This window comes from Arctopsyche grandis, chromosome 10, assembly GCF_051622035.1.
Source record: "Arctopsyche grandis isolate Sample6627 chromosome 10, ASM5162203v2, whole genome shotgun sequence".
NCBI lineage: Eukaryota > Metazoa > Arthropoda > Insecta > Trichoptera > Hydropsychidae > Arctopsyche > Arctopsyche grandis.
The window spans coordinates 28,570,520-28,591,670 of NC_135364.1; the positions used below are offsets into that span (position 1 = coordinate 28,570,520).

Here is a 21,151-nt window from a genome sequence, read left to right on the forward strand (position 1 = left end):
CTTTTTCTTTAGGCAAAGTGGCATTACAGTAGGTTGAAAAAGTCGACGATGATGCAAAGCTCTACCACATTCAGGAGCCCAAACTTTAAGTTCCGATAAAATCGAAGGGTTGACAATACTTCCCTTTAATACTCCAAAGAAATATTTGGAAATGGCAATAATTCTTCTCGAAAAGAGTCAAAGCCTAGCATATTTTGTAAAAAGGCAGTGGGAAATGAATAGGGGAAGTATTTATATTTCCTTATGTAAAGGCTTTTTTTGAACTCTTTCTATCAAGATAGAGAATTTAATTTCAGTGGGACTCCAAATCACAGACCCAAACTCTAATATGCTCCGGACGAGCGACCAATAAAGCAACACCATTATACTTGGATCTTGGAAGTAGTGAGCATTGCGCAAAACAAATCCAAGCATTTTGGTAGCCTTACAGCACATATTTGTAATATGAGTCGAAAATTTGAAGTCACTCCTATATAGTATGCGAAGATCCACAGTTGAGTCAGATTTTGATAACTGATAGTTCCGAAGGCTATTAAAAATCTCAATAACGGACAGTGACCTTGAATAGGAAATATCTGGAAATGGAGAATTGCACACAAATTGAATTGTTGAATTTCACCCTATAGGTGAGCTCTCATAATGAGAGCTCCACTTTTATTGTAATTTTTAGCCTAGAATTTAGTGAAATCCAAAATTTGGCTAGTTGACAAATACATTAATGTTATATAAATAAATAATTATACAAGATTAGCTCGTATTTGAATGCGAATTTATTTGAGAATATTTTGCATTTTTATCAGGGCCGTGGAGTCGGTTCAAAATTTACCGACTCCGACTTTATTTTATGATCAGAATCCGACTCCACAGCCTTGATTTTCATACAAACGAATAATGAAATTTTAAATGGCAAAATGCATTTGCATTTACTTGCATATAAAATGCATTTAATTGCATATAAAGGAAGGACACATAAAAGCTAAGTAGCTCAGTTAAGAAATCAGTAGTGTAGCAGATATCAGTGAGTCTGATCACCTCAGGTAATATACGTAGAATACTTTTACTTTCCTTGATAAAAAAATATGTCTTTCGGATGTTTATGCTTATCGGATTTTTTTTATGAATGCTTATATTTGGCACAAATTTTTACAATTTTGACATGAATATTAAATGATTGGGTAAAGTATCGGGCACCAGTTTGAAAAACAATGAATCAGTCGACTGTATTGCACCTGCATTTAAGTGAATTTAATAAGTTATAAGGGAACAAAAGGGCATCTACATATTATAATCCTCGTACTTTGAAGTAAAAACTTAGATTTTAAATTGCGTCATATTATTTAATTTGAAGAATGTCACCGAAACCGAAATACAATGAGACATCAGCGGAATCCATTGCTTCTGGTTATCGTCTGTCCCATCCTTTTCCGGGAGACGAAATTTGCATCAGTGGAATTGCTGGAATGTTTCCCGATTCCGACAATGTCATAGAGCTCAGGGAAAACCTATTCAACAAGGTACTTGCAAACGTGAATTATTAAAATAACTTTATCCTAGGACCAATTGATTTTCCGTTTCCACTTTTCCATCATCGTATCCAGGTGGATCTAGTCTCTGGCGATGATCGCCGTTGGAAGTTATCCCATCCGGAAATACCCCAACGCACCGGAAAAATCAATCATCTTAATCGTTTCGACGCTTCTTTCTTCGGTGTACAATCCACACGGGCTCACACCATGGACCCCATGTGCAGATTGTTATTGGAGAAATCCTATGAAGCTATCGTAGACGCCGGTAATGATAAATCCATCAATGAACCACTACAATTATAAAATATAGTACATATTAGCAAGAAACGGTACATTCCTACCATATTTGTGTTTTATTTCAGGCGTGAATCCGAAGACATTAAAAGATAGCAAGACGGCTGTGATCATAGGAGCTTGCTTCTCCGAGTCTGAAAAGACTTGGCTATATGAAAAGATGCAGGTGAACGGTTACGGCATCACCGGGTGAGCTATTTGAATATTGTATGCATAAGAATCTATTTTATTTTTGTATTGAATTGTGTGTTTTTTCTGCAGTTGTTGTCGTGCAATTTTGGCCAATCAGATTTCTTATTGGCTTGGATGCACTGGTCCATCTTACAGTATCGATAGTGCCTGTTCCAGTTCTTTGTATGCTGTTGAACATGCTTACCGAGCTATCAGAGATGGACATTGCGAATCGGCTATCGTCGGTGGTTGCAATTTATGTCTGAATCCATTCATATCTTTGCAGTTTTCCAGGTTTGTAATTGAAAACTTTTTGTGTATCATTTCCACCTTTGTATGCAGTAGCTCTCTAAGGATAAATGGTTTTGCTCTATAACAATACATACATATGTAGGTCGATAATTTACCATATCTACAGATCTCTATATACTCGTATATATCTCTCTCTCTCTCTCTCTCTCTCTCTCTCTCTCTCTCTCTATATATATATATATATATATATATATATATATATATATTTATATATATAAGTTTTGGAATAGTTGATAGTTGACAGATGGCTCTATAGTTCATTACATTATGTTGTAACTTTCGTCGTAAGAAAGTTTTACTTCTCGTTTGAATAGCCTCTCGATTCTTTGCGTCCTTACCAAAATGTCCGTTTCCCGTGGCTTTGTTTAAGTTATTAAACTACTCTCAATAATATTTTATCGATTTATGACCTGGTCCTCGTCCATAACTAAATCTCAAAGCAACCGCTAAGTTTTGTCCCTTTTTTTGTTGTTCAAAGACGTGCTCATTTTTTAGAGAAATCAAAAGCTTTCAGAGAAATTTGAAATTCCCCTAAAAAGTCGGTTTTTCCGATTTAGCCAGTTTGGAAGCCATGATTTATGTGCTGATAAAAAGTTGCTTAGAGGTAAATAGCCTACATTGTGGCATACAAGAAGTGGGGAGTTTTTTCCTGGCTCAGCAATGATTTTACTACAGCAACTATTTAATATCATCCGGAGGGCTTTCACTTTCAGGGAGAAGATCAAATCGATACTAGATTGGAGCTCTTCAGTTGTAAAAGTGGTTTGTTGGGTGCTCATATTTTCATGTTTATAGCTATGTAGGTTAGTTTTATAAGGTGACATCAAACCGGTTTATATGGATACTATGAAAACTGTGACACCTTTATGACATCACAGTGTGAAATACGAACCACCTATTTAACGTTTCACTGAAAAAGGCTACATATGTATGTTTTAGATTGGGTGTTCTTTCACCCGAAGGACGTTGCAAATCCTTTGATAAGGATGCCAGCGGATATGCCAGATCAGAAACTGTCAGCGTCATTTTCCTTCAAAAAGCCAAGAATGCCAAACGAGTTTATGCTCAGATCCTGCACGCCAAAACCAACTGCGACGGGTACAAGGAGCAGGGCATTACCTATCCTGCAGGACACGTTCAAAAAATGCTATTCTCTGAATTCTACAAGGAGTGCAATGTGAGCCCACTCGAATTGGAGTTCATCGAGAGCCATGGAACAGGTTTACATAATATATATTTTGGGTCAGTAAGTTTAAATGTGGCTGAATCTGGGTATAAGTTAATTACAAACACATTTATTTGATCGGAAGAAACGATTGCATTTATTCTTTTTATTTTCACTATAGGTACCAGAGTGGGAGATCCTGAGGAGCTTATAGCTCTTGATGAAATATTCTGTACCGGTCGTACTACTCCGTTGAAAATTGGAACCATCAAGTCAAATCTTGGGCATAGTGAGCCTGCTTCTGGTCTTTGCTCTATTATCAAGGTATTGTATACATATTTAATAAATACCAAGTATTAAATTCACAATTTTCGTCTGTCTGTCTGTTTGTTTGAATTACTCTCTCTTAGTCCTTACAAAATATGTATACTCTTTCTTATGTTTCAGATGTGCTTAGCCTACGATTCTGGCTATATTCCGCCCAATTTGCACTACGAGAATCCCAGGGAAGGTGTTGCAGCTCTCTCGGATGGTAGAATATCTGTGGTCTGCGAAAAGACACCATGGAATCGTGGAATGGTCGGAATTAACAGTTTCGGCTTCGGAGGAGCCAATGCTCACGTTCTGCTCAAGAGCTTCGCCAAGCCAAAGGTCAGTGATATTTGAAGTGTTAATTTCTTTGCGAACGGTTTGACTTTTAAGAGTAATCAAGTAAAGTAATCCAAAATAAAATACAAAGGTAAACGGAGGCGCACCAAAAGACGATTTACCCAGACTGGTCTGCATATCTGGAAGGACAGAATCAGCTGTCAATCGCATCTTAGACGATCTGGAATCGAGAAAAGTAGACGCCGAATACGTTCGTCTTTTTCATAGCATCCACGAGGAGAACATATCAGGTCACACTTTCAGAGGATATACGTTACTTAGTGAGTAAAAATAAACCTGTTTGAAATCTCTAATACACGAATATATGTAAATAGATATGTATGTACATATGTATATTACTTACTGATACTATTTTCGAGGACCCTATTTGTTACACCATTCATTCACCCCAAAGAAGTTGAGACTTAAGACGAGTCTAGGAAACCGGTCGGTTTTAACTTTTCATGAGTTACATTTTTCAGGACCCAAGAATGACATTATCAGGGTGTGCCGAGAAGTTCAATACTTGTCAATGATGACGCGTCCCATTTGGTTTGTGTTCAGCGGCATGGGATCTCAGTGGGCTGGCATGGGGTCTATGCTTTTAAGGATTCCAGTATTTGCTGCTGCCATCGAACGGTATGTGTTTTAGTAATTAGTACAGAACTGTATAGAACTTCATGTTGATTAAAAATAAATCTGATTTTTTAGATGTCACCAAGTCTTACACCCGAATGGCATTGATATCATTCGTATTATAACAGACCCAAATCCGAAGATTTACAACAACATCCTGCATTCTTTCGTGGGTATCGCCGCCATTCAAATAGGACTGTGCGATGTTTTGAAAGAAATTGGGATCGAAGCTGACCATTTAATCGGTACACACCAAAACTTCCACAAATACTTAATAAACTCATATCACAATTTAATCATGCTGTATTTGAATACTCAGGTCACGGTATCGGTGAACTTGGATGTGCCTACGCAGACGGTTGCCTCTCAACTGAACAAATGATCCTAGTAGCTTATTCTAAAGGGATGGCCAGTATTGAAACACCTATAATTAAAGGATCGATGGCTACTGTTAGCTTGGGATACCACGATGTAAGTTAATTAAACAAGTAATTTTAATTATTAACACGTTCTTGTCCTCTTTTTTGTACGAATATAATAACCAAAGAAAAAACTTCTATATACATATTATGTTTGCTACCAATGTTTCCTCTAGGAAAATAGTCTCGGAGAATTTAGCGCCATCTATTGAACATTAATTAAATTAATTAATTAAATATTTTTTTTATTGTATATATGTATATATGTATATATGTTGGTAGGTAGGTAGTTTTTACTTTTAATACACCCTATTAAATTATCACTATTATTGTTATCAAGAGTTGGCGCGTTCTCATACTTAAGCACATGCGCACGAAAGCTTTTTATCATTGAAAGTAGTGTGACAGCATGCTATGCACCTATTCACAGACACAGACACGCATTTGTTCATTTTTTACTTATAATACATCCGATTAAATTTTCATCGGGTCTATCATTATATTCGGTCTCTGTGACGTATCCTGCTCGCGCAAATTAAGTGAGTATGTACCGTTTACTATGCACCATTTTTTTTTGATCTTTCGACTTAAGATCTTTCGATTTTCGATCTTTGCCTTCCGATATTTGCTTTTTCTGTCATTTAACATTCTGTCAAGTCACGTAGACCCCATTATATTACAGGTCTGTCACAGGTTAGAAATTGCTTACGTCACCATATAAAAATACATACATAACGGTTATTTGATTTACCGCGGTTTTGAACCATTTTTTTCATATTATACAGTTAAATATAAAGACTAAATTAATAATATTTTAAAGGTATGAAAAAAACCGCAATAAGGATCGAACACAAAACCGACACATTTCTTTTATTTTTGTATTTAATTAATAACTCAATATGCCATAGCCCGTGCGATGATATTTCATCGGGCACAATATTAGTAATTTTTATCAGTAATTTAAGAAATCGATTATCCAGATGAAGAGCCTATGTCCACCTGACATCGAAGTTGCGTGCCACAATGGTCCTGACTCCAGCACTATTTCAGGACCTGCAGAATCCATTAAAGCATTCGCCCAGCATCTCCAGAGACAAGGCATTTTGGTCAATGTGGTACCTTATTGTAACATCGCCTACCACTCGAGATATATTGCAGAAACAGGTATTTAAATCGTCATATGCTGGTAATGAGACTTATACAAATATTGTATGCATAAACATTTTGTAATGTTGATGTCATAATATTTAACTTTGATTAAAATTAAATTTGAATTAAAATTTCACTAGCTTAAAGACGACTGGTATATACTGAATAATTTATTTCTAGGACATACTCTGTTGAAGTATCTGCATCGCGTGATTCCAGAACCTCGGAAACGAAGTTCTAAATGGGTCTCCACGTCAGTACCGGAGCATTTGCAAATGGCAAATACAGCTCAATACTCATCTGCTGATTACTACACAAACAATATGCTGGTAATGAGACTTTTTTGCCTCAAATTGAAGAAGTTCCTGTAAATTATTCATTTGTGAATACATTGTAGAGTCCCGTGCTCTTCGAAGAAACTTCGAAATTGATCCATAAAAATGCAATCACCATTGAAATTGCCCCGCAAGGTCTGCTCCAAGCCATTCTGAGGAGATCTCTAAACTACAAGTGCATCAACGTGGCTCTAACTAAATGTGGACACCATGACAATATTGAATACTTATTGCAATCTATTGGACAGTATGTGTCTTTTATATTTTATTCAATCAATCAAAGTCCACTCGTCATTACAGATCGCTCCAATGCGACGAGTGTACTATACACATCAAGAAATTATATATATTTTAATACATAATCATTACATAATTCGAAACCATACATAAAATATACGGCCAGACATTTTTATTTATTTTACATACATATATACGGCCGCAAAGACCATTGAATTAATTTTAACAATTAATTAAGTACACAATTAATCCATTGAGACATCTATGGATTTTCGATTTTATGCACAATTATTACAATTTATACACATAATAAATACAGATGATTATTGAGACATCTATAGATTTAGATTTCGTGCATAATTTTTAAAAATTATACACAATAATACATAAGATTTTTTGTAACAAGAGGAAAGGATTTATTTGCCAATTTCAGAAACCATTTTAACAATGATCAGATTAAATTGGCAAACTCTGATAGAGAAACGATCGATTTGGAGTCACAAAACCCCCAAATCTAACCAGCAGTTTTGGTGGATCGAACCAGTGATCGCATGGTGCTAAACATATACGCTACCATTAAGCCAAACTACCGGCTAATATGTGTAATTTATGACTATAATATTTAATTAACATACATACATATATGTATGTATGTTTTGCCAGTGATGACGTATGGATGTGAAACTTGGACACTGAACGTCAAGATGCTACATAAAATCCAATGCACTCAAAGAAGCATGGAACGCTGTATGCTTGGCATAACGAGGAAAGACAGAATGCGGAACACGTGGGTGAGAAGTATGACAAGAGTAGTGGACATAGTGGATAGAGTGAAGAGATTGAAATGGCAATGGGCGGGTCACGTAGCTAGGAGGATGGATGAAAGGTGGACAAAAGAAGTGCTTGAATGGTACCCGAGAGAATGCAAAAGGGTAAAAGGAAGACCGCAAGGAAGATGGGTGAACGAAATTAGGAAAATGTGCGGAGTGAGATGGATGAATGTTGCGCAAAACAGAGACGAATGGAAGCGTGTTAGAGAGGCCTTCATCCAGCAGTGGATGGCGAATGGCTGTAAATGATGATGTTCCTTAATAGCTCCCTGGGGCTTTATTCTTTTAGGATCAAACTATGCAAAGGTTATATAAACTCTATTATTCAGAGCATAATCCATATTATTTGATTTCCCCCTCTTGTAGGATTTTTAGATTAAAATAAATAAATGATTTTACACATTATATCCTATTGTGAGAATCTAAAATAACATACAACTGTTTTTTTAGTTAGCTATCACACGAAAACAAACCTTTTTATTTACAATAAGAGTGATTTACAATATCGATTTTTGTTCATCAAATTATCCTCTTCTAGATTGTATGAAGTAGGATTGAATCCTCGTCTGTCGAACCTCTACCCTAAAGTAGAACTTCCGGTATCGATTGGAACTCCAATAATTTCTCATCTGGTTGAATGGGATCACGAAGAAGATTGGTGAGATTTTATTATTTCTATTCTTATTATATGACCCTATATGAGCGAATGAAAGCAATTTAATTTCAGGTTTGTGATCTCGTACAGAGGCCAGCAGGAGCTGAAGTCAGGTGAAAGAACAGTGAAGGTAACTGTAACTAACGAGAATATGGAGTATTTGGCGGGCCACGTAATCGACGGTTAGTTCTAATTGATTTTTTTTGTTTATTTTTTTAATACATCAATCTTACTTCTTGTGTATTTTTTCAGGACGCAATTTGTATCCTGCCACCGGCTACTTGGTTCTAGTTTGGGAAACTCTCGGTATGATGATGGGCGAGTTGTTTACGGAAGTGTCGGTGGTGTTTGAGGATGTTCGCTTCCAACGTGCTACCAATATACCAAAAGAAGGAGACTTGGACTTTACGATTACGATTCAGAAAAAAAGTGGCAACTTTGAGGTCAGATTCTTTACATGTGTTCTTCTAAAAATGATTAGAATCTTGATTACACTTGGTAAAACCGTTTATTACCCTTAAATTCTAGCAAGGTTTTATATATTTTAGTTGCTAAGGTGTATTTATATGTACATATATGATGATATCACTCATAATCATAAGCACTAATCATTCTTTCCTCCGTTGAGTATCCACAAAACTTTCATACTGCGTACTGTGCAAACTGAAGAAATTGTGGTATGATGACTTATACTACACTGTGGACCAGTATACTACACTGGATAGTTTAAATATCATACTTAGTTTTCATATTTTTGTGTGTGTGTGTGTGACATAGATCTCGATATAAAAATGGTCAGAACTTTAATTTCCATAAAATGCTAGTGAGATTTTATATCATTCAGCTTTTGGTGTGCAGCTATATATGTACATTACATACACGTAAAATGATATTACTAATATTATTATTGTTCTTCGATTGACTCTACATCAGTGGTTCTCAAGTGCGGCCACTAGTGGATTTTACTGCGGCCACCAGAGACTTAATAGTAAATAATACTAATATTTAAAAAAAAATTAATATATTTTAAAAACTACAAAAAAGTAACTTAACAATAATAGAAACCATGCTCATCATTGACAAACTAAAATATATGGAGAGAAGCCTTGTGACAGAAGTTGAAAATGACAATTTTTCAATTTTATCTTCTGTTAGTGATTTGATAGATAATATGACAGACACAACTTCAAAATTAAAATTAAAATTTAAAATAATAGAGTGTCTTAAATCTCTGAATCTGGAACTTGATAAAAGGTTCGAAGAATTGAATTTTTTTAAAACTGTTTCTTTTGTATCTTCCCCTTTTATTATGATGACAAATGAAAATTTCATAGTACTACATAATTGATTAAAACCATTTTCAGTATTGAGATTAATTAACTGGGCTAACGTAAAATATGCTTTATTAGAAATTAGTCATGATCAAGTACTTAATAACCATTTAAATAATATTTCGGTTCAAAAATTTTGGTCGGAAATATACGTTGACAATGAAACAAACCAATATAAAGATTTGGCAACAATTGCTTTATTAATATTGTCTATTTTTCCCACTACCGTATATTGCGAAAGATCATTCAGTGTAATGCACTTTATTAAAAACAAATTTAGAAACCAGCTGACAGACGCAAACTTAGAAGCAGCAATGCGGCTTTCATTGGAAGAAAGGAGTATTGAGCAATTTCCATTTGCATTATTATTAAATAAATAGATACCAAAATGCTAAAATTTCTTTTATTTTATAAATAAATTGATCCACTTTTTTTGTAACTTTAATTTATTTGATTAAATTTGGTGCGGCCACCAGACATTTCCATGGGACCACTATTATCACCTGTGCGGCCACGGTAAAATTTCGCCTGAGAACCACTGCTCTACATACATACAAATACGTTCAAACTTTGTATGCTCTCTAAAACTGTAGAAATATTCTAATGGTGACTTCCTTTCCACTATGGTTTATTTCACAGATCGTCGAAAGTAATACAGCAATCGTCACGGGAAAAGTATTCGCTAAAAAGGACGTCTTTCAAGACTACAGGCAACTAGAAGAACCAGCTGAATGTACTGGACCGTTCGTCAGAAATGTATCCACCAAAGATTTCTACAAAGAAATGAGACTCAGAGGCTACAACTACTCGTACGTAACTTTTCACGCTATTTTTCTCCTTCAACGCCCGATTATCCAATGAGTAAGTCCAACTGTTGATGTCGAATGCTCAAACTGTATATACAGACTTTTGCCGATTTATATAAGCAAGATCCACTAGAACAATTAATTATATTCTCACAATTATATCAATATGTAAAACTTCCACATGCCTTTTCAGTGGTTTATTCCGAGGACTTCATTCTTGTAATGTCGATGGAACTCGTGGCCTTTTGCGCTGGCAGAATAACTGGGTCACATTCATGGACACGATGATGCAAATTAAAATCGTCGGAATCGATTCTAGAGGACTTTACGTACCAACAAGAATTGAAAAATTGAGCATTGATTATAGTAAACACTATGCTATGATATCCGCCATTCCTGATAACGACATCAAATGTTTGCCGGTTATTGTTTACAATGAAAACAATATCATTAGGTAACCAATTTTAGTTATAAATATACATATATACAAATGTACATATGGTGTATGTACATATAATGTTATTTGTTTTGTGTTAGATCCGGTGGAATAGAAGTACGAGGTCTTGTTGCCTCACCTATCACAAAGAGGAACCCACTTGGAATTCCAGTGCTAGAAAAATATGATTTCATTCCGAATTTCCCTAAAAATAACATGACGGTAAGGAGATTAAAACACACCACATCATATAAAATTCATGTGAATCTTTTTCACACATATATGCATACTGTGATTGCATACATACATACATATGTTCATGTGTAAAATATGTACATATATTTAGGTAAGAGATATCGTTCGAGCTGACGTTCAAATAGCTTTGGAGAACGTGCAAGGCATCAAAGTGAAATCGATCGAGCTAATTGATTCTGCCACTGAGCCCGGCACTGAACCTCTGATAACATTCATCAGAGATGCTTTGGAAGATACGCCTTTGCTCCAAGCCGAATTATTGGTGATTGCAGAGGAAAATCTTGATCTAGGTGTCAATGTAACGGTGGAAAACAAGAAGCTAACTGGTGAAACAAACGCACTTCTCTTCGTTGGCTCAAAATTAATGGAACGAGATGAGGTATTCTAGAATTTTTAAGGCTAATATACTATTAAGTGATAGATTTGGACACAGTTTCTGTTGTTTCAGGTTCTGGAACAAGCATTCAACTGTTTGAAAGAAAAAGCATTCGTCATTTCTAGAGAAAATGCTTCGTTTGTTGTTAAAGATCGGTATAAAAACATTGCCATCATCACTGCTATGAAAACTGGTACCGAGACTTTTGTGCTTTTGAGGAAAAAAATCAATCCTAGGCCTGCTAAGTTCATTCAGATCAAGGAATCTGATGAACGATTCATTTGGATAGATGAGGTATGTCTTGTGCACAGTCTAATACGAAGGATATTTACAACGTGCATTGTTTAATGTTTCTGATATATCAGGTGAAGGAAAATATGAAGGAAAGTATAAAGCTCATGCTGTTTGCGGAAAATGAAAAGTTGAACGGAATTCTGGGTCTCGTTAATTGCCTTCGCCGAGAGCCTGGCGGTGAAGTTGTGAACTGCGTCACCATTATGGATCCTAAAGCACCCCGTTTTGATCCCGACAATCCACTGTACGAGGCCCAAATAGACAAAGAATTATCAATGAATGTCTTCAAAGACGTAAGTCAACATAAACCACCGGATGATTATATAAAAAAATACTCGTTTTTGAATTTTTTGTCATTTTATAGGGTCAATGGGGTACTTATCGCCATTCAGTACTCGAGGAACTCCAAAATTTCCCAGTAGACCACGCATACGTTAACGTTACTACCAGAGGTGATCTTTCCAGTCTACGGTGGATAGAAGGAGATTTGAACATACACAAAGAAAATAATGTGTTTCATGTAAGAGGCTTTCAAATTAGGATATAACGCGTGCTTTCACGGTGTCACGATGCGTGCTTTGCGCACTAATTTGGGCGTTTCATAAAAAAACAAATATATTTCTATCCATGTGGGTTCATTATAAAAAATGTATTTTAATTGAAAATATTGATTTACATATTTTGATTATAAGGTATACTATTCAGCTATGAACTTCCGTGACATCATGACAGCCACTGGTAGGATACCTGTGGAAACTGTGGCCAGGGGTAGACTTAATCAAGAGTGTGTGCAAGGATTAGAGTTTGCAGGCAAAACCAAGGAGTTCGTATGCTTCATTACATACATATTTGTATAATGTTGGATACCAATCTTCACGACAATGCGTAATTACATATATGGAATTTTTGTAGTGGACTGCGTATCATGGGTCTGGTTGCGAGCAAAGGTTTAGCTAACGTGGTGAAAACTGATGACTTCATGTATTGGCCCATACCTGATGCTTGGACTATGGAAGATGCTGCAACTATCCCCATCTGCTACTCCACGGTCTTATACGCACTGGTAAATAACTTCGTATTTGTCATTTGTTTATTGTTAAATTTAGTGCTAAACTTGTCTGATTTTCTTGTATAGATGATGGTTGCTCATATGCAACCTGGAGAGAGTGTTTTGATCCACGCAGGTACTGGAGGAGTTGGTCAGGCCGCAATCAACGTGTGTCTTTATTATGGTTGCAAGGTTTTCACTACAGTCGGTACTCCAGAGAAGAGAGCTGCCATCAAAATGCTCTATCCTCAACTTACAGGTATGTGGAGATCCCTGATAGGTTTTAGTAGTGGAATTTGTGTTTCGTTAAACCTGCATCTTTGTTTGCAGATGACTGTATTGGGAACTCTCGTGACACTTCTTTTGAAGAAATGATTATGTTTCAAACGGAAGGTAAAGGAGTAGACATAGTTCTAAACTCGTTAGCTGATGACAAGCTTCTGGTAAGAACAACTGCCATACCTAAAAGTCTGCCCTTCAGGTGGAAACTCGAAATTGAGCACCTGGAAATACAATAAATCCTATTCGTATAAAATATTAAGTTCTTGGTTTACATAAATGATCTTGATAGGAAAAACTTGAATTATTCCAGCATCCACAAACGTAAAATTCGATACAAGTTCAAAAATGGACATACATAGAAATTGATGATAACTTGTGAAACACCTAATATAATATGTACATACATCCAGACAGGGCTTGAAATCCAAATACATAGCTGTCCCTCTCGTAAAAATTTCAAAATTTCCTTACCCTTTCGTATGTTTTGAAAAAAAATTAAATGAAATAATTATTGCGGAAAATAAAATGCCAATATCACAATTTTTGACTGCAAGTAAAATGCTTTACGTTTCAATTTCGCTAAAGGCATTCATCTCTAGCCGAGAACCAGTTAAACTATTATTGTGTTTTTAACAAGCTGAGTGTACTAATAGTACTTGAAAATAACGGATTCCAGATTCTATTCAATTCGAGGGTTTTATGATTCCATGTATTTATGTATGTCGGCTAAAGTTACGGTTTTGATCAGTATTTCTATGAGCTTGCAACAAGTCTGTCACCGAACTAATTTTTTTTTTATTAACTTTTCGTCTTTCTTGTTTGAACTAAATTACTAAGGAACCAAAATTGAATAACTGCTCAGCCTTGCAAGTTCCTCTGATGAGAAAATCAGTAATGATTAGTTTGAGAAACCCTGATTCATCACAAATAAAACTGTCAATTTATTATGAATACATACATACATGTACATATATACATATGAAAATATTCTTCTTCGAACAGTGGCCCATTTATTTTTTATTCTACACTAGGCTTTCTCAAACATCAGAAAAAAAATCATAATATTTTGAAATGAACATATGTATTCTAATCATAAAAATATATTAGCTCATATTTTAGTTATATTTATAAAGTCCGAATCATCTGTCACCTCCCAATTAAATAAAAATTAAATGCTCCCTTGAGTATTACATGTGTGATATCTTATTTTTGTTTAAGAAATACTTATTATATTTAAAAAAAAATTACATAGGGGCGCAAATTTTTCCGTAGGTGACAAAATGTCTAGTCCAAGCTCTAATATGTTTATATGTAGGTATAATGTATAATAATAAAATAAAAAATAATCTAAATTATCGAGCGCCCCCCCCTTTCGTGAAAAATTCCATTTTGTGCCCTACATATGTATGTATATATGTACATATGTACAAGTTTTTCAATACTCAAATACATACATATTTGATGTTCATAGGCTTCAGTTCGTTGTCTTGGAAAAAGAGGACGTTTTTTGGAAATTGGAAAAGTGGACATCGTCAACAATACTAATGTGGGCATGGAGTTTTTGTTGAAAGACGCATCCATGCACGGTATCATGTTGGACTTCCTTTTCGACAAATATTCTGACAGTAGAAAAGTAAACAAATATTTCTATTTTTTTAATAAGTTTATAATTAATATACATACCTTTACATAATTGTTTTGTGTATTTCAAACAGGAATTGAGCAATTTGATATTCGAAGGTCTCGTAAACGGTTCGGTGAAACCTATCTGCAGAGTAGTCTTCAACACAGATGAGATTGAAAAATGTTTTAGATACATGGCAGGTGGTAAGCACATGGGCAAAGTTTTAATCAAAATCAGAGATGAGGAACCTGACAAAGGTGCAAAACCCGCATTCATTAAAATCAACGCAATTCCCAGGTAAAATTTAGTGCAAATTATTTTTGGTAACAAATTATTCATAGTAAGTGATTCAATTTTATGCTTTAATTTACAGATATAAATGCTTTTATGAAGACGTGTACGTTGTAGTTGGCGGTCTCGGAGGCTTTGGCTTGGAGCTAATTGATTGGCTTGTAATGCAAGGCGCTAGAAAAGTTGTCATCAACTCCAGAAGAGGTCTTTCCAATGGATACCAGGCCATGAGATTACGGTTATTTATTTTTTCAATATTTTTATATTATCGTTGTACGATATATTTATGTAATATGATTATCACTTTTTGGATTTCAGAGCTTGGACGAGCTATGGAGTCAATATTAAAGTATGCACCGACGATATATCAACAAGAGAGGGCTGTGTCAATTTATTGAAGACGGCCAACACATTAGGACCCGTTAAGGCTATCTTTAATTTGGCCGTTATTTTGAAAGATGCATTGTTCGAAAATCAAACGCCCGAGACATTCAAGCAATCGTTTGCACCCAAAGCTCGGGCCACTAAATTCCTCGACGCGGAATCCAGAAAGTTGTGTCCTCGTTTAACGTAAGCCAGATTTTGCATACGATGAAACTTTATGTAGAAGTTTTACATTATAATATTGGATTTGTTTGCAGAGACTTCGTGATATTCTCAAGTGTCGTATGCGGTAGAGGTAACGCTGGTCAGACCAACTATGGTATGGCTAATTCAGTGATGGAAAGAATCTGTGAAGAACGATTGAAAGCAGGTCTTCCAGCACTTGCCGTTGAATGGGGTGCAATAGGAGAGGTAATACACGTGTTTTTTTTTCTAAAAAAAGTCTAAATTTGGATATGTTTGATATCAGATGTTATACTTATTTAGGTTGGACTGATAGCGGATTTGCAAGAAGAGCACGTTGAATTGGAAATCGGTGGCACACTTCAACAGAAAATTTCCAATTGCCTTCGAGTACTAGATCAGTTCCTCAGACATCGCAAATATCCAGTACTCTGTTCAATGGTTGTCGCCGAAAAGAAAGCCGGTGGATCAGGCTGTGGTACCATTGTTGATACTGTATCTACTATTATGGGTAATAAAACATACCTATAGTATAATTTAAAAAAAATTTAAATGCATCTGAATATACTAACCCTGGCTTATTTAGGCATTAAGGATCTTAGGACAATTTCAATGCAAGCGACATTGGCCGAATTGGGTATGGACTCTATGATGGCCGTAGAAATTAAGCAGAGTCTTGAAAGAGAGTTTGAAATCTTCCTGACGGCACAAGATATCAGGACGCTCTCGTTCTCCAGGTATGACGTAGTTGTGCTTAACCTTTTGAGTTCTATCGTATTATTATTGAAAGCCCACCACTCTGAAAATTTCGCCAACATTTCCAAGTAGAATTATTTAGAAATCCAATAGAAAGCAGGTATAAAAATTGTAGCTAATCCAAAAAAATCCTAGATACCTACCGTCGAAAATTTCGAGTTTTGTAAAGGTGTGCTTAGACTCTCTAATATATCTTGCAACAACATAAAATAAAGAAAAGAAGTCTATTAATTAATGTATTTTTCCAAAAATAGTTCCATCTCTATCATTGTTGTTAAAATGTAAAGCTCTCAATCTATTATAAATTCCACGTCACAATTTAAAATACACAGCAGTTAGGAATTTTTATATGGTTATAAATTCAGAAATTCCTGTGTAAGCGAGTCTTTATAAACGTTGACAAATGAATGACATGGATCACACGACCAATGTTCAATTCATTTTTTTCAATGCTACCTTTGAAGGTTTAGCAGATAGTATTCTTTTTTACTTTGTATATGCAAAATTTAATTCAAAAGGTTGATTAAAGGTCAGCATTCATACGGTTAATTGAAATAACATTTACAACTCTTCATATTATAAGTCTGGTTTTGTTTTCAGATTGTTGGAATTGACGGCAGAACGGGAAGTAGGTGCTAGCAGTTTTGCTGACACCAAGTCCTCGGAGGGTATGACAGGATTCAAAATATTGATGAGGAATTTGGGAGACGAGATCCCAGCGTCCGAACCCTTCATCAACATGTCGACTTTGTTCAACGATGGGAAAGAAGTAAGCGTATATACCAAAATACTTATAATTTCTAAAGGAACGCCTTTAATATTAATATATTAATTTCAGATCGATCTTGAGGGCAAATTAGACATGACCCTGTTTATGATACCCGGCGTTGAGGGAATGGCGACAACACTGGAATCTATCAGCAAGAGACTCAAATGTCAAGCCACCGTCTTACAATTAGGATATGAACATCCTGATGAGACCATTAAAGAGACCGCTAACAGACTTTTCCAGGTTGGTTTTGCATATTTCAGTATTTTACACACTTTTCTAGAATTTTAATGATTTATAAATAAAACTTGAAATCCTTACATCTTATATAACAAATTTCTCAGATAAAATAGTGTCCATCATCAACAATGAAACTCGACTAAACAAGGAAACAATGAATAATATTTTTATTCTCAATGATTTTAGATCGTCAGATCTCGTTTGAGTCCTGGAGGCAAGTTCACACTGTTGGGATATTCTTTCGGCGTCATCATAGCATTAGAGGTTGCTAATATCTTAGAAAAATATGGTTCGTCTAACCTGGTGTGTTATGTAATATTTCTTATATTCAAATAATTTGACAAGTTTTTACGTTCTTAGGTTACATTGGACGCATATTTTGCATTGACGGCTCACCAGACGTTTTGCCAAAAATGGCCAAGGTAAATTTTGACACGTCGAAGATGAATATCATGCAAGACTCTTACCTATGCCACATCATGGACCTCATAGCTCCAAAAATGGACAAGAAACCGTTATACACTGCCCTTTCGGCAATCGACACGTGGGACAGTAAAATAGAGTGCTTATTAAAGCATGTTCCAGAAAGCGTAAAGTACTCGAAGCAGTATCAGAAAGGTATGGCGAAAGCCGTATTTGGTCGAGTTCTCTCTATATTGGCATACGACGATACCGTAAGTTACAAATTGAAGTCACAAGTCATCCTGCTGAGGACGAAGGATTATCCTATTGGTGTAGTAACTGACGAGCAGTACTGTCTGCAGAAATACGTACAGCAGCCGATACAAACGCATCTGCTGGAAGGAAATCACGTGACAATACTCGAAAATAAGGACTGTGCCAATATCATTAACAAATGTTTGGCGGATCAGGAAAAAAACCATTTTTAAAGTATCCTATAAAATCAACGAATGTAGTTTGTACAAATAATCAAAGCATATTCTTAATATTTAGAAACCTTATACTTAGTTTTATGTTTTTATACCGTGTGAATTTTTTATATGAATTTTTAATATTTTATGTGAATCAACAAATATATGTTAAATTCGATTTTATTACTACAAAATAAATGGTGCTAGTTAATTGAACTTTTTTTGACCATATCCGCTTTCATAAAAACAATTTACATCCATTACAAATACAAATTATTATTATTGAGTTATGTAAATGTATTCAACATTAAATAAATTATCCCAACATTCAACTAATACATACATATATATGTATGTATATATTGCACATTAGAAAAATTTCACAATGTACTGAAGTAGAAATAAGTGAAGAAATTCTAATATCACGTCTGAGAATATTACACTCTAAGGTTGAAAATGCAATCAAAAAGGCCAAAAATAATAAAAAAAACTAAAGGAAAGGACTCTATACCTTTCGCATTATAAAAATTACTAATAGTAATAATTAATATTTTTTTTCAAAAATATTACAGAAAAAAAAATTCCCAGTAGTAAAGTCAAACTGAAATATCTCGTCTTAAAGGATTGCAACTTCCCAAAGTTACTGACCAACTGAAACCAACCACTGAAACTCCTTTGATTACGCCAAATATCTCAACTATCAAAAAAAAACCTCAACGAAAAACTAACCAACTACAACCACTGAAACTCCTTTGATTACGCCAAATATCTCAACTAGCAAAAAAAAACCTCAACGAAAAACTAACTTTAACATTGAACCAAAAAGAGATTTAACTTTTAAGGCATCAATCCATAGGATGTTAAAGATCCTCCTGTTAACAAAATCCGTCACATAGAAAAAATATTATTGATATCTGATCTTAGCAAACATTGGTAGTTCGGTATAGGTAGCCGTTGACTTTAACGCCAAACAACCGCTATGGAATTACGTAAACACTGATCAACAAGGCACATTTTTCTTTATAACTGACCAAATCTTACTTACTTAAAATGTCGAAGCATCGAAAATCAATTATTCATTTTTAGTTTTGAACCATTGTGGCATTACAGGAAGAATATACATAATGCGTCACAATGGCCTACATTTGATAATAAAATAAGTAAAATACATAAAATAAAAATAAAAAAGCAAAAGCAGAAAAACATGATAAAATAAAAAAATAAAAAAAAATAACAAAAGAAAAATAATACATAATACAATAATATAATGAACAAAGGTGTAAAAATCAAAAATAAAATCCTCAAATCCTATTCTTAGTTTCACATTGAACCAAAGAAAAATAGTACATAAAAATGTACATAAGGAGAAAGAAAAAGAAAAAGTAAAACAAAATAAAAATAAAATCACAGCGGAGCCCAAATGGAAGAGAGTAGATTAATATTCCACTCATACATCACATTGAAATAAAGAAAATAATGATGAGCGCAGCTTACCAGATAAATATTTTAAAATAATATCTGATAATCTACGCTCACGCAGCAACGATTTCATTGAGAAGTCGAATAGCTCTTGGAATAGGAGCCATTCGAAAAATAAATGTATGAGCAGGAGGTACAATCATCAAATGATGATATCTACCACAAACATATGTAGTTATTAGGGACATAAAGTCCTAACTGTTCCAGCAACAACGGGCATGACGTATTACCACGTAGTATCTGGAGAACGAAACGAATTAATAAGAAGTTTCTCCGAAGTTCAAGGGAATTATAGCCAAGCATGCCCAAAAGAAAAGGAGGAGGGTAGAGATATGGGTAGTACCCAAACTCTTTCCTATAGAGAAAATGAAGAAATGCTTTTTGCACTTTTTCGATTATAAGAGGGTAATTTGCTTCATGCGGATTCCACACAATCGCATTATACTCAAGCTTACTTCTCACAAGCGAGTTGAAAAGCAAGCGAAAAGACTAAGGGTTGGAGAATAACCGAGCATATCTCAAGACGAATCCAAGTCGACAAAAGTAGACGTCAGCGATTGTCTTGATGTGGTTGTGAAAGGTGAATTGAGGATCAAAAGTGATACCCAAGTCAACCATATATTCCACACGCTTCAACGACACGGATCCAATGGAATATCCGTGACAATAGAGCGAATGCGTACGTCCATAACTCATCACATTGAAATAAAGAAAATAATGATGAGCGCATCTCAGTCTAATGGCACATTTACTAGTATTCAGTTCAAGGCCTAAACTGGAACTTAACTGCAAAACAGCGCTAATATCCACTTGAAGGAGAGAGGCTTGCCTCTCATCCTTAACAACAAATAATAATTTAACGTCGCCTGCAAACAAGATACATGAAGCATTGCGTAACACTCGAGGGAGGTTATTAATAACTATTGTAAATAGTAAGGGGCCTAAATTGGACCTCTGAGTTACACCAGATAAATACCATATCTAACAAATTACTTCCTATCACTAAGATAAGAAGCAAAGAGTTTAAGAAGACGTGGAGAAAAGCCCACTTCAGCTAATCTGATCAGAAGAGTGTCATTATTGACATGATCAAAAGCTTTACGAAAATCAAATTAGGCTACATCAACTTGCTGATCACCGTCATCTTTAGACATGGTATAATTTGAAAAGCAGGCAAGATTAGTGGCAGTGAAACGACATGGTGAAAAACATGGGGCTGCCAACAGTGGTGTGGGCTCTAGGTCTGTCAACTGAGTACACGGCTTAAAACAGATTAAAATTAAAAAATACATTTTACTCTTATTTTTGTAATTATGAAAAATCTGACAGCGAGATGGCAGGGCGAAAA

General features: G+C 35.1%; 1 protein-coding gene across 1 annotated transcript; it reads left to right on the forward strand.

Moving 5' to 3' along the window:
- Window positions 1-1,205: 1,205 nt before the first annotated feature.
- Window positions 1,206-18,533, forward strand: LOC143917755 (fatty acid synthase-like). Its single transcript, XM_077439335.1, has 40 exons — window positions 1,206-1,252; window positions 1,349-1,514; window positions 1,599-1,791; window positions 1,889-2,009; window positions 2,082-2,285; window positions 3,243-3,523; window positions 3,650-3,792; window positions 3,916-4,119; window positions 4,208-4,397; window positions 4,599-4,755; window positions 4,828-4,997; window positions 5,072-5,223; window positions 6,152-6,335; window positions 6,501-6,649; window positions 6,718-6,902; window positions 8,261-8,380; window positions 8,450-8,559; window positions 8,630-8,820; window positions 10,348-10,517; window positions 10,708-10,968; window positions 11,052-11,172; window positions 11,297-11,584; window positions 11,654-11,875; window positions 11,947-12,168; window positions 12,240-12,395; window positions 12,568-12,698; window positions 12,788-12,938; window positions 13,011-13,182; window positions 13,254-13,366; window positions 14,677-14,838; window positions 14,921-15,126; window positions 15,203-15,358; window positions 15,439-15,690; window positions 15,762-15,915; window positions 15,991-16,198; window positions 16,274-16,424; window positions 17,044-17,212; window positions 17,282-17,455; window positions 17,639-17,741; window positions 17,813-18,533. The coding sequence occupies exons 1-40, from the start codon at window positions 1,206-1,208 to the stop codon at window positions 18,340-18,342; spliced, it is 7,239 nt and encodes a 2,412-aa protein (XP_077295461.1). The 3' UTR covers window positions 18,343-18,533.
- The last annotated feature ends 2,618 nt before the right edge of the window (window positions 18,534-21,151 follow it).

What these genes read in the sequence shown, in the direction of transcription:
- LOC143917755 (XM_077439335.1), top strand. Translation starts at nt 1,206, where the DNA reads ATGAATCAGTCGACTGTATTGCACCTGCATTTAAGTGAATTTAATAA. An exon ending in TTATTGCAATCTATTGGACA is followed by an intron (nt 6,903 to 8,260) that starts GTATGTGTCTTT and finishes ATCCTCTTCTAG; the next exon opens with ATTGTATGAAGTAGGATTGA. An exon ending in TTTGCAGGCAAAACCAAGGA is followed by an intron (nt 12,699 to 12,787) that starts GTTCGTATGCTT and finishes GAATTTTTGTAG; the next exon opens with TGGACTGCGTATCATGGGTC.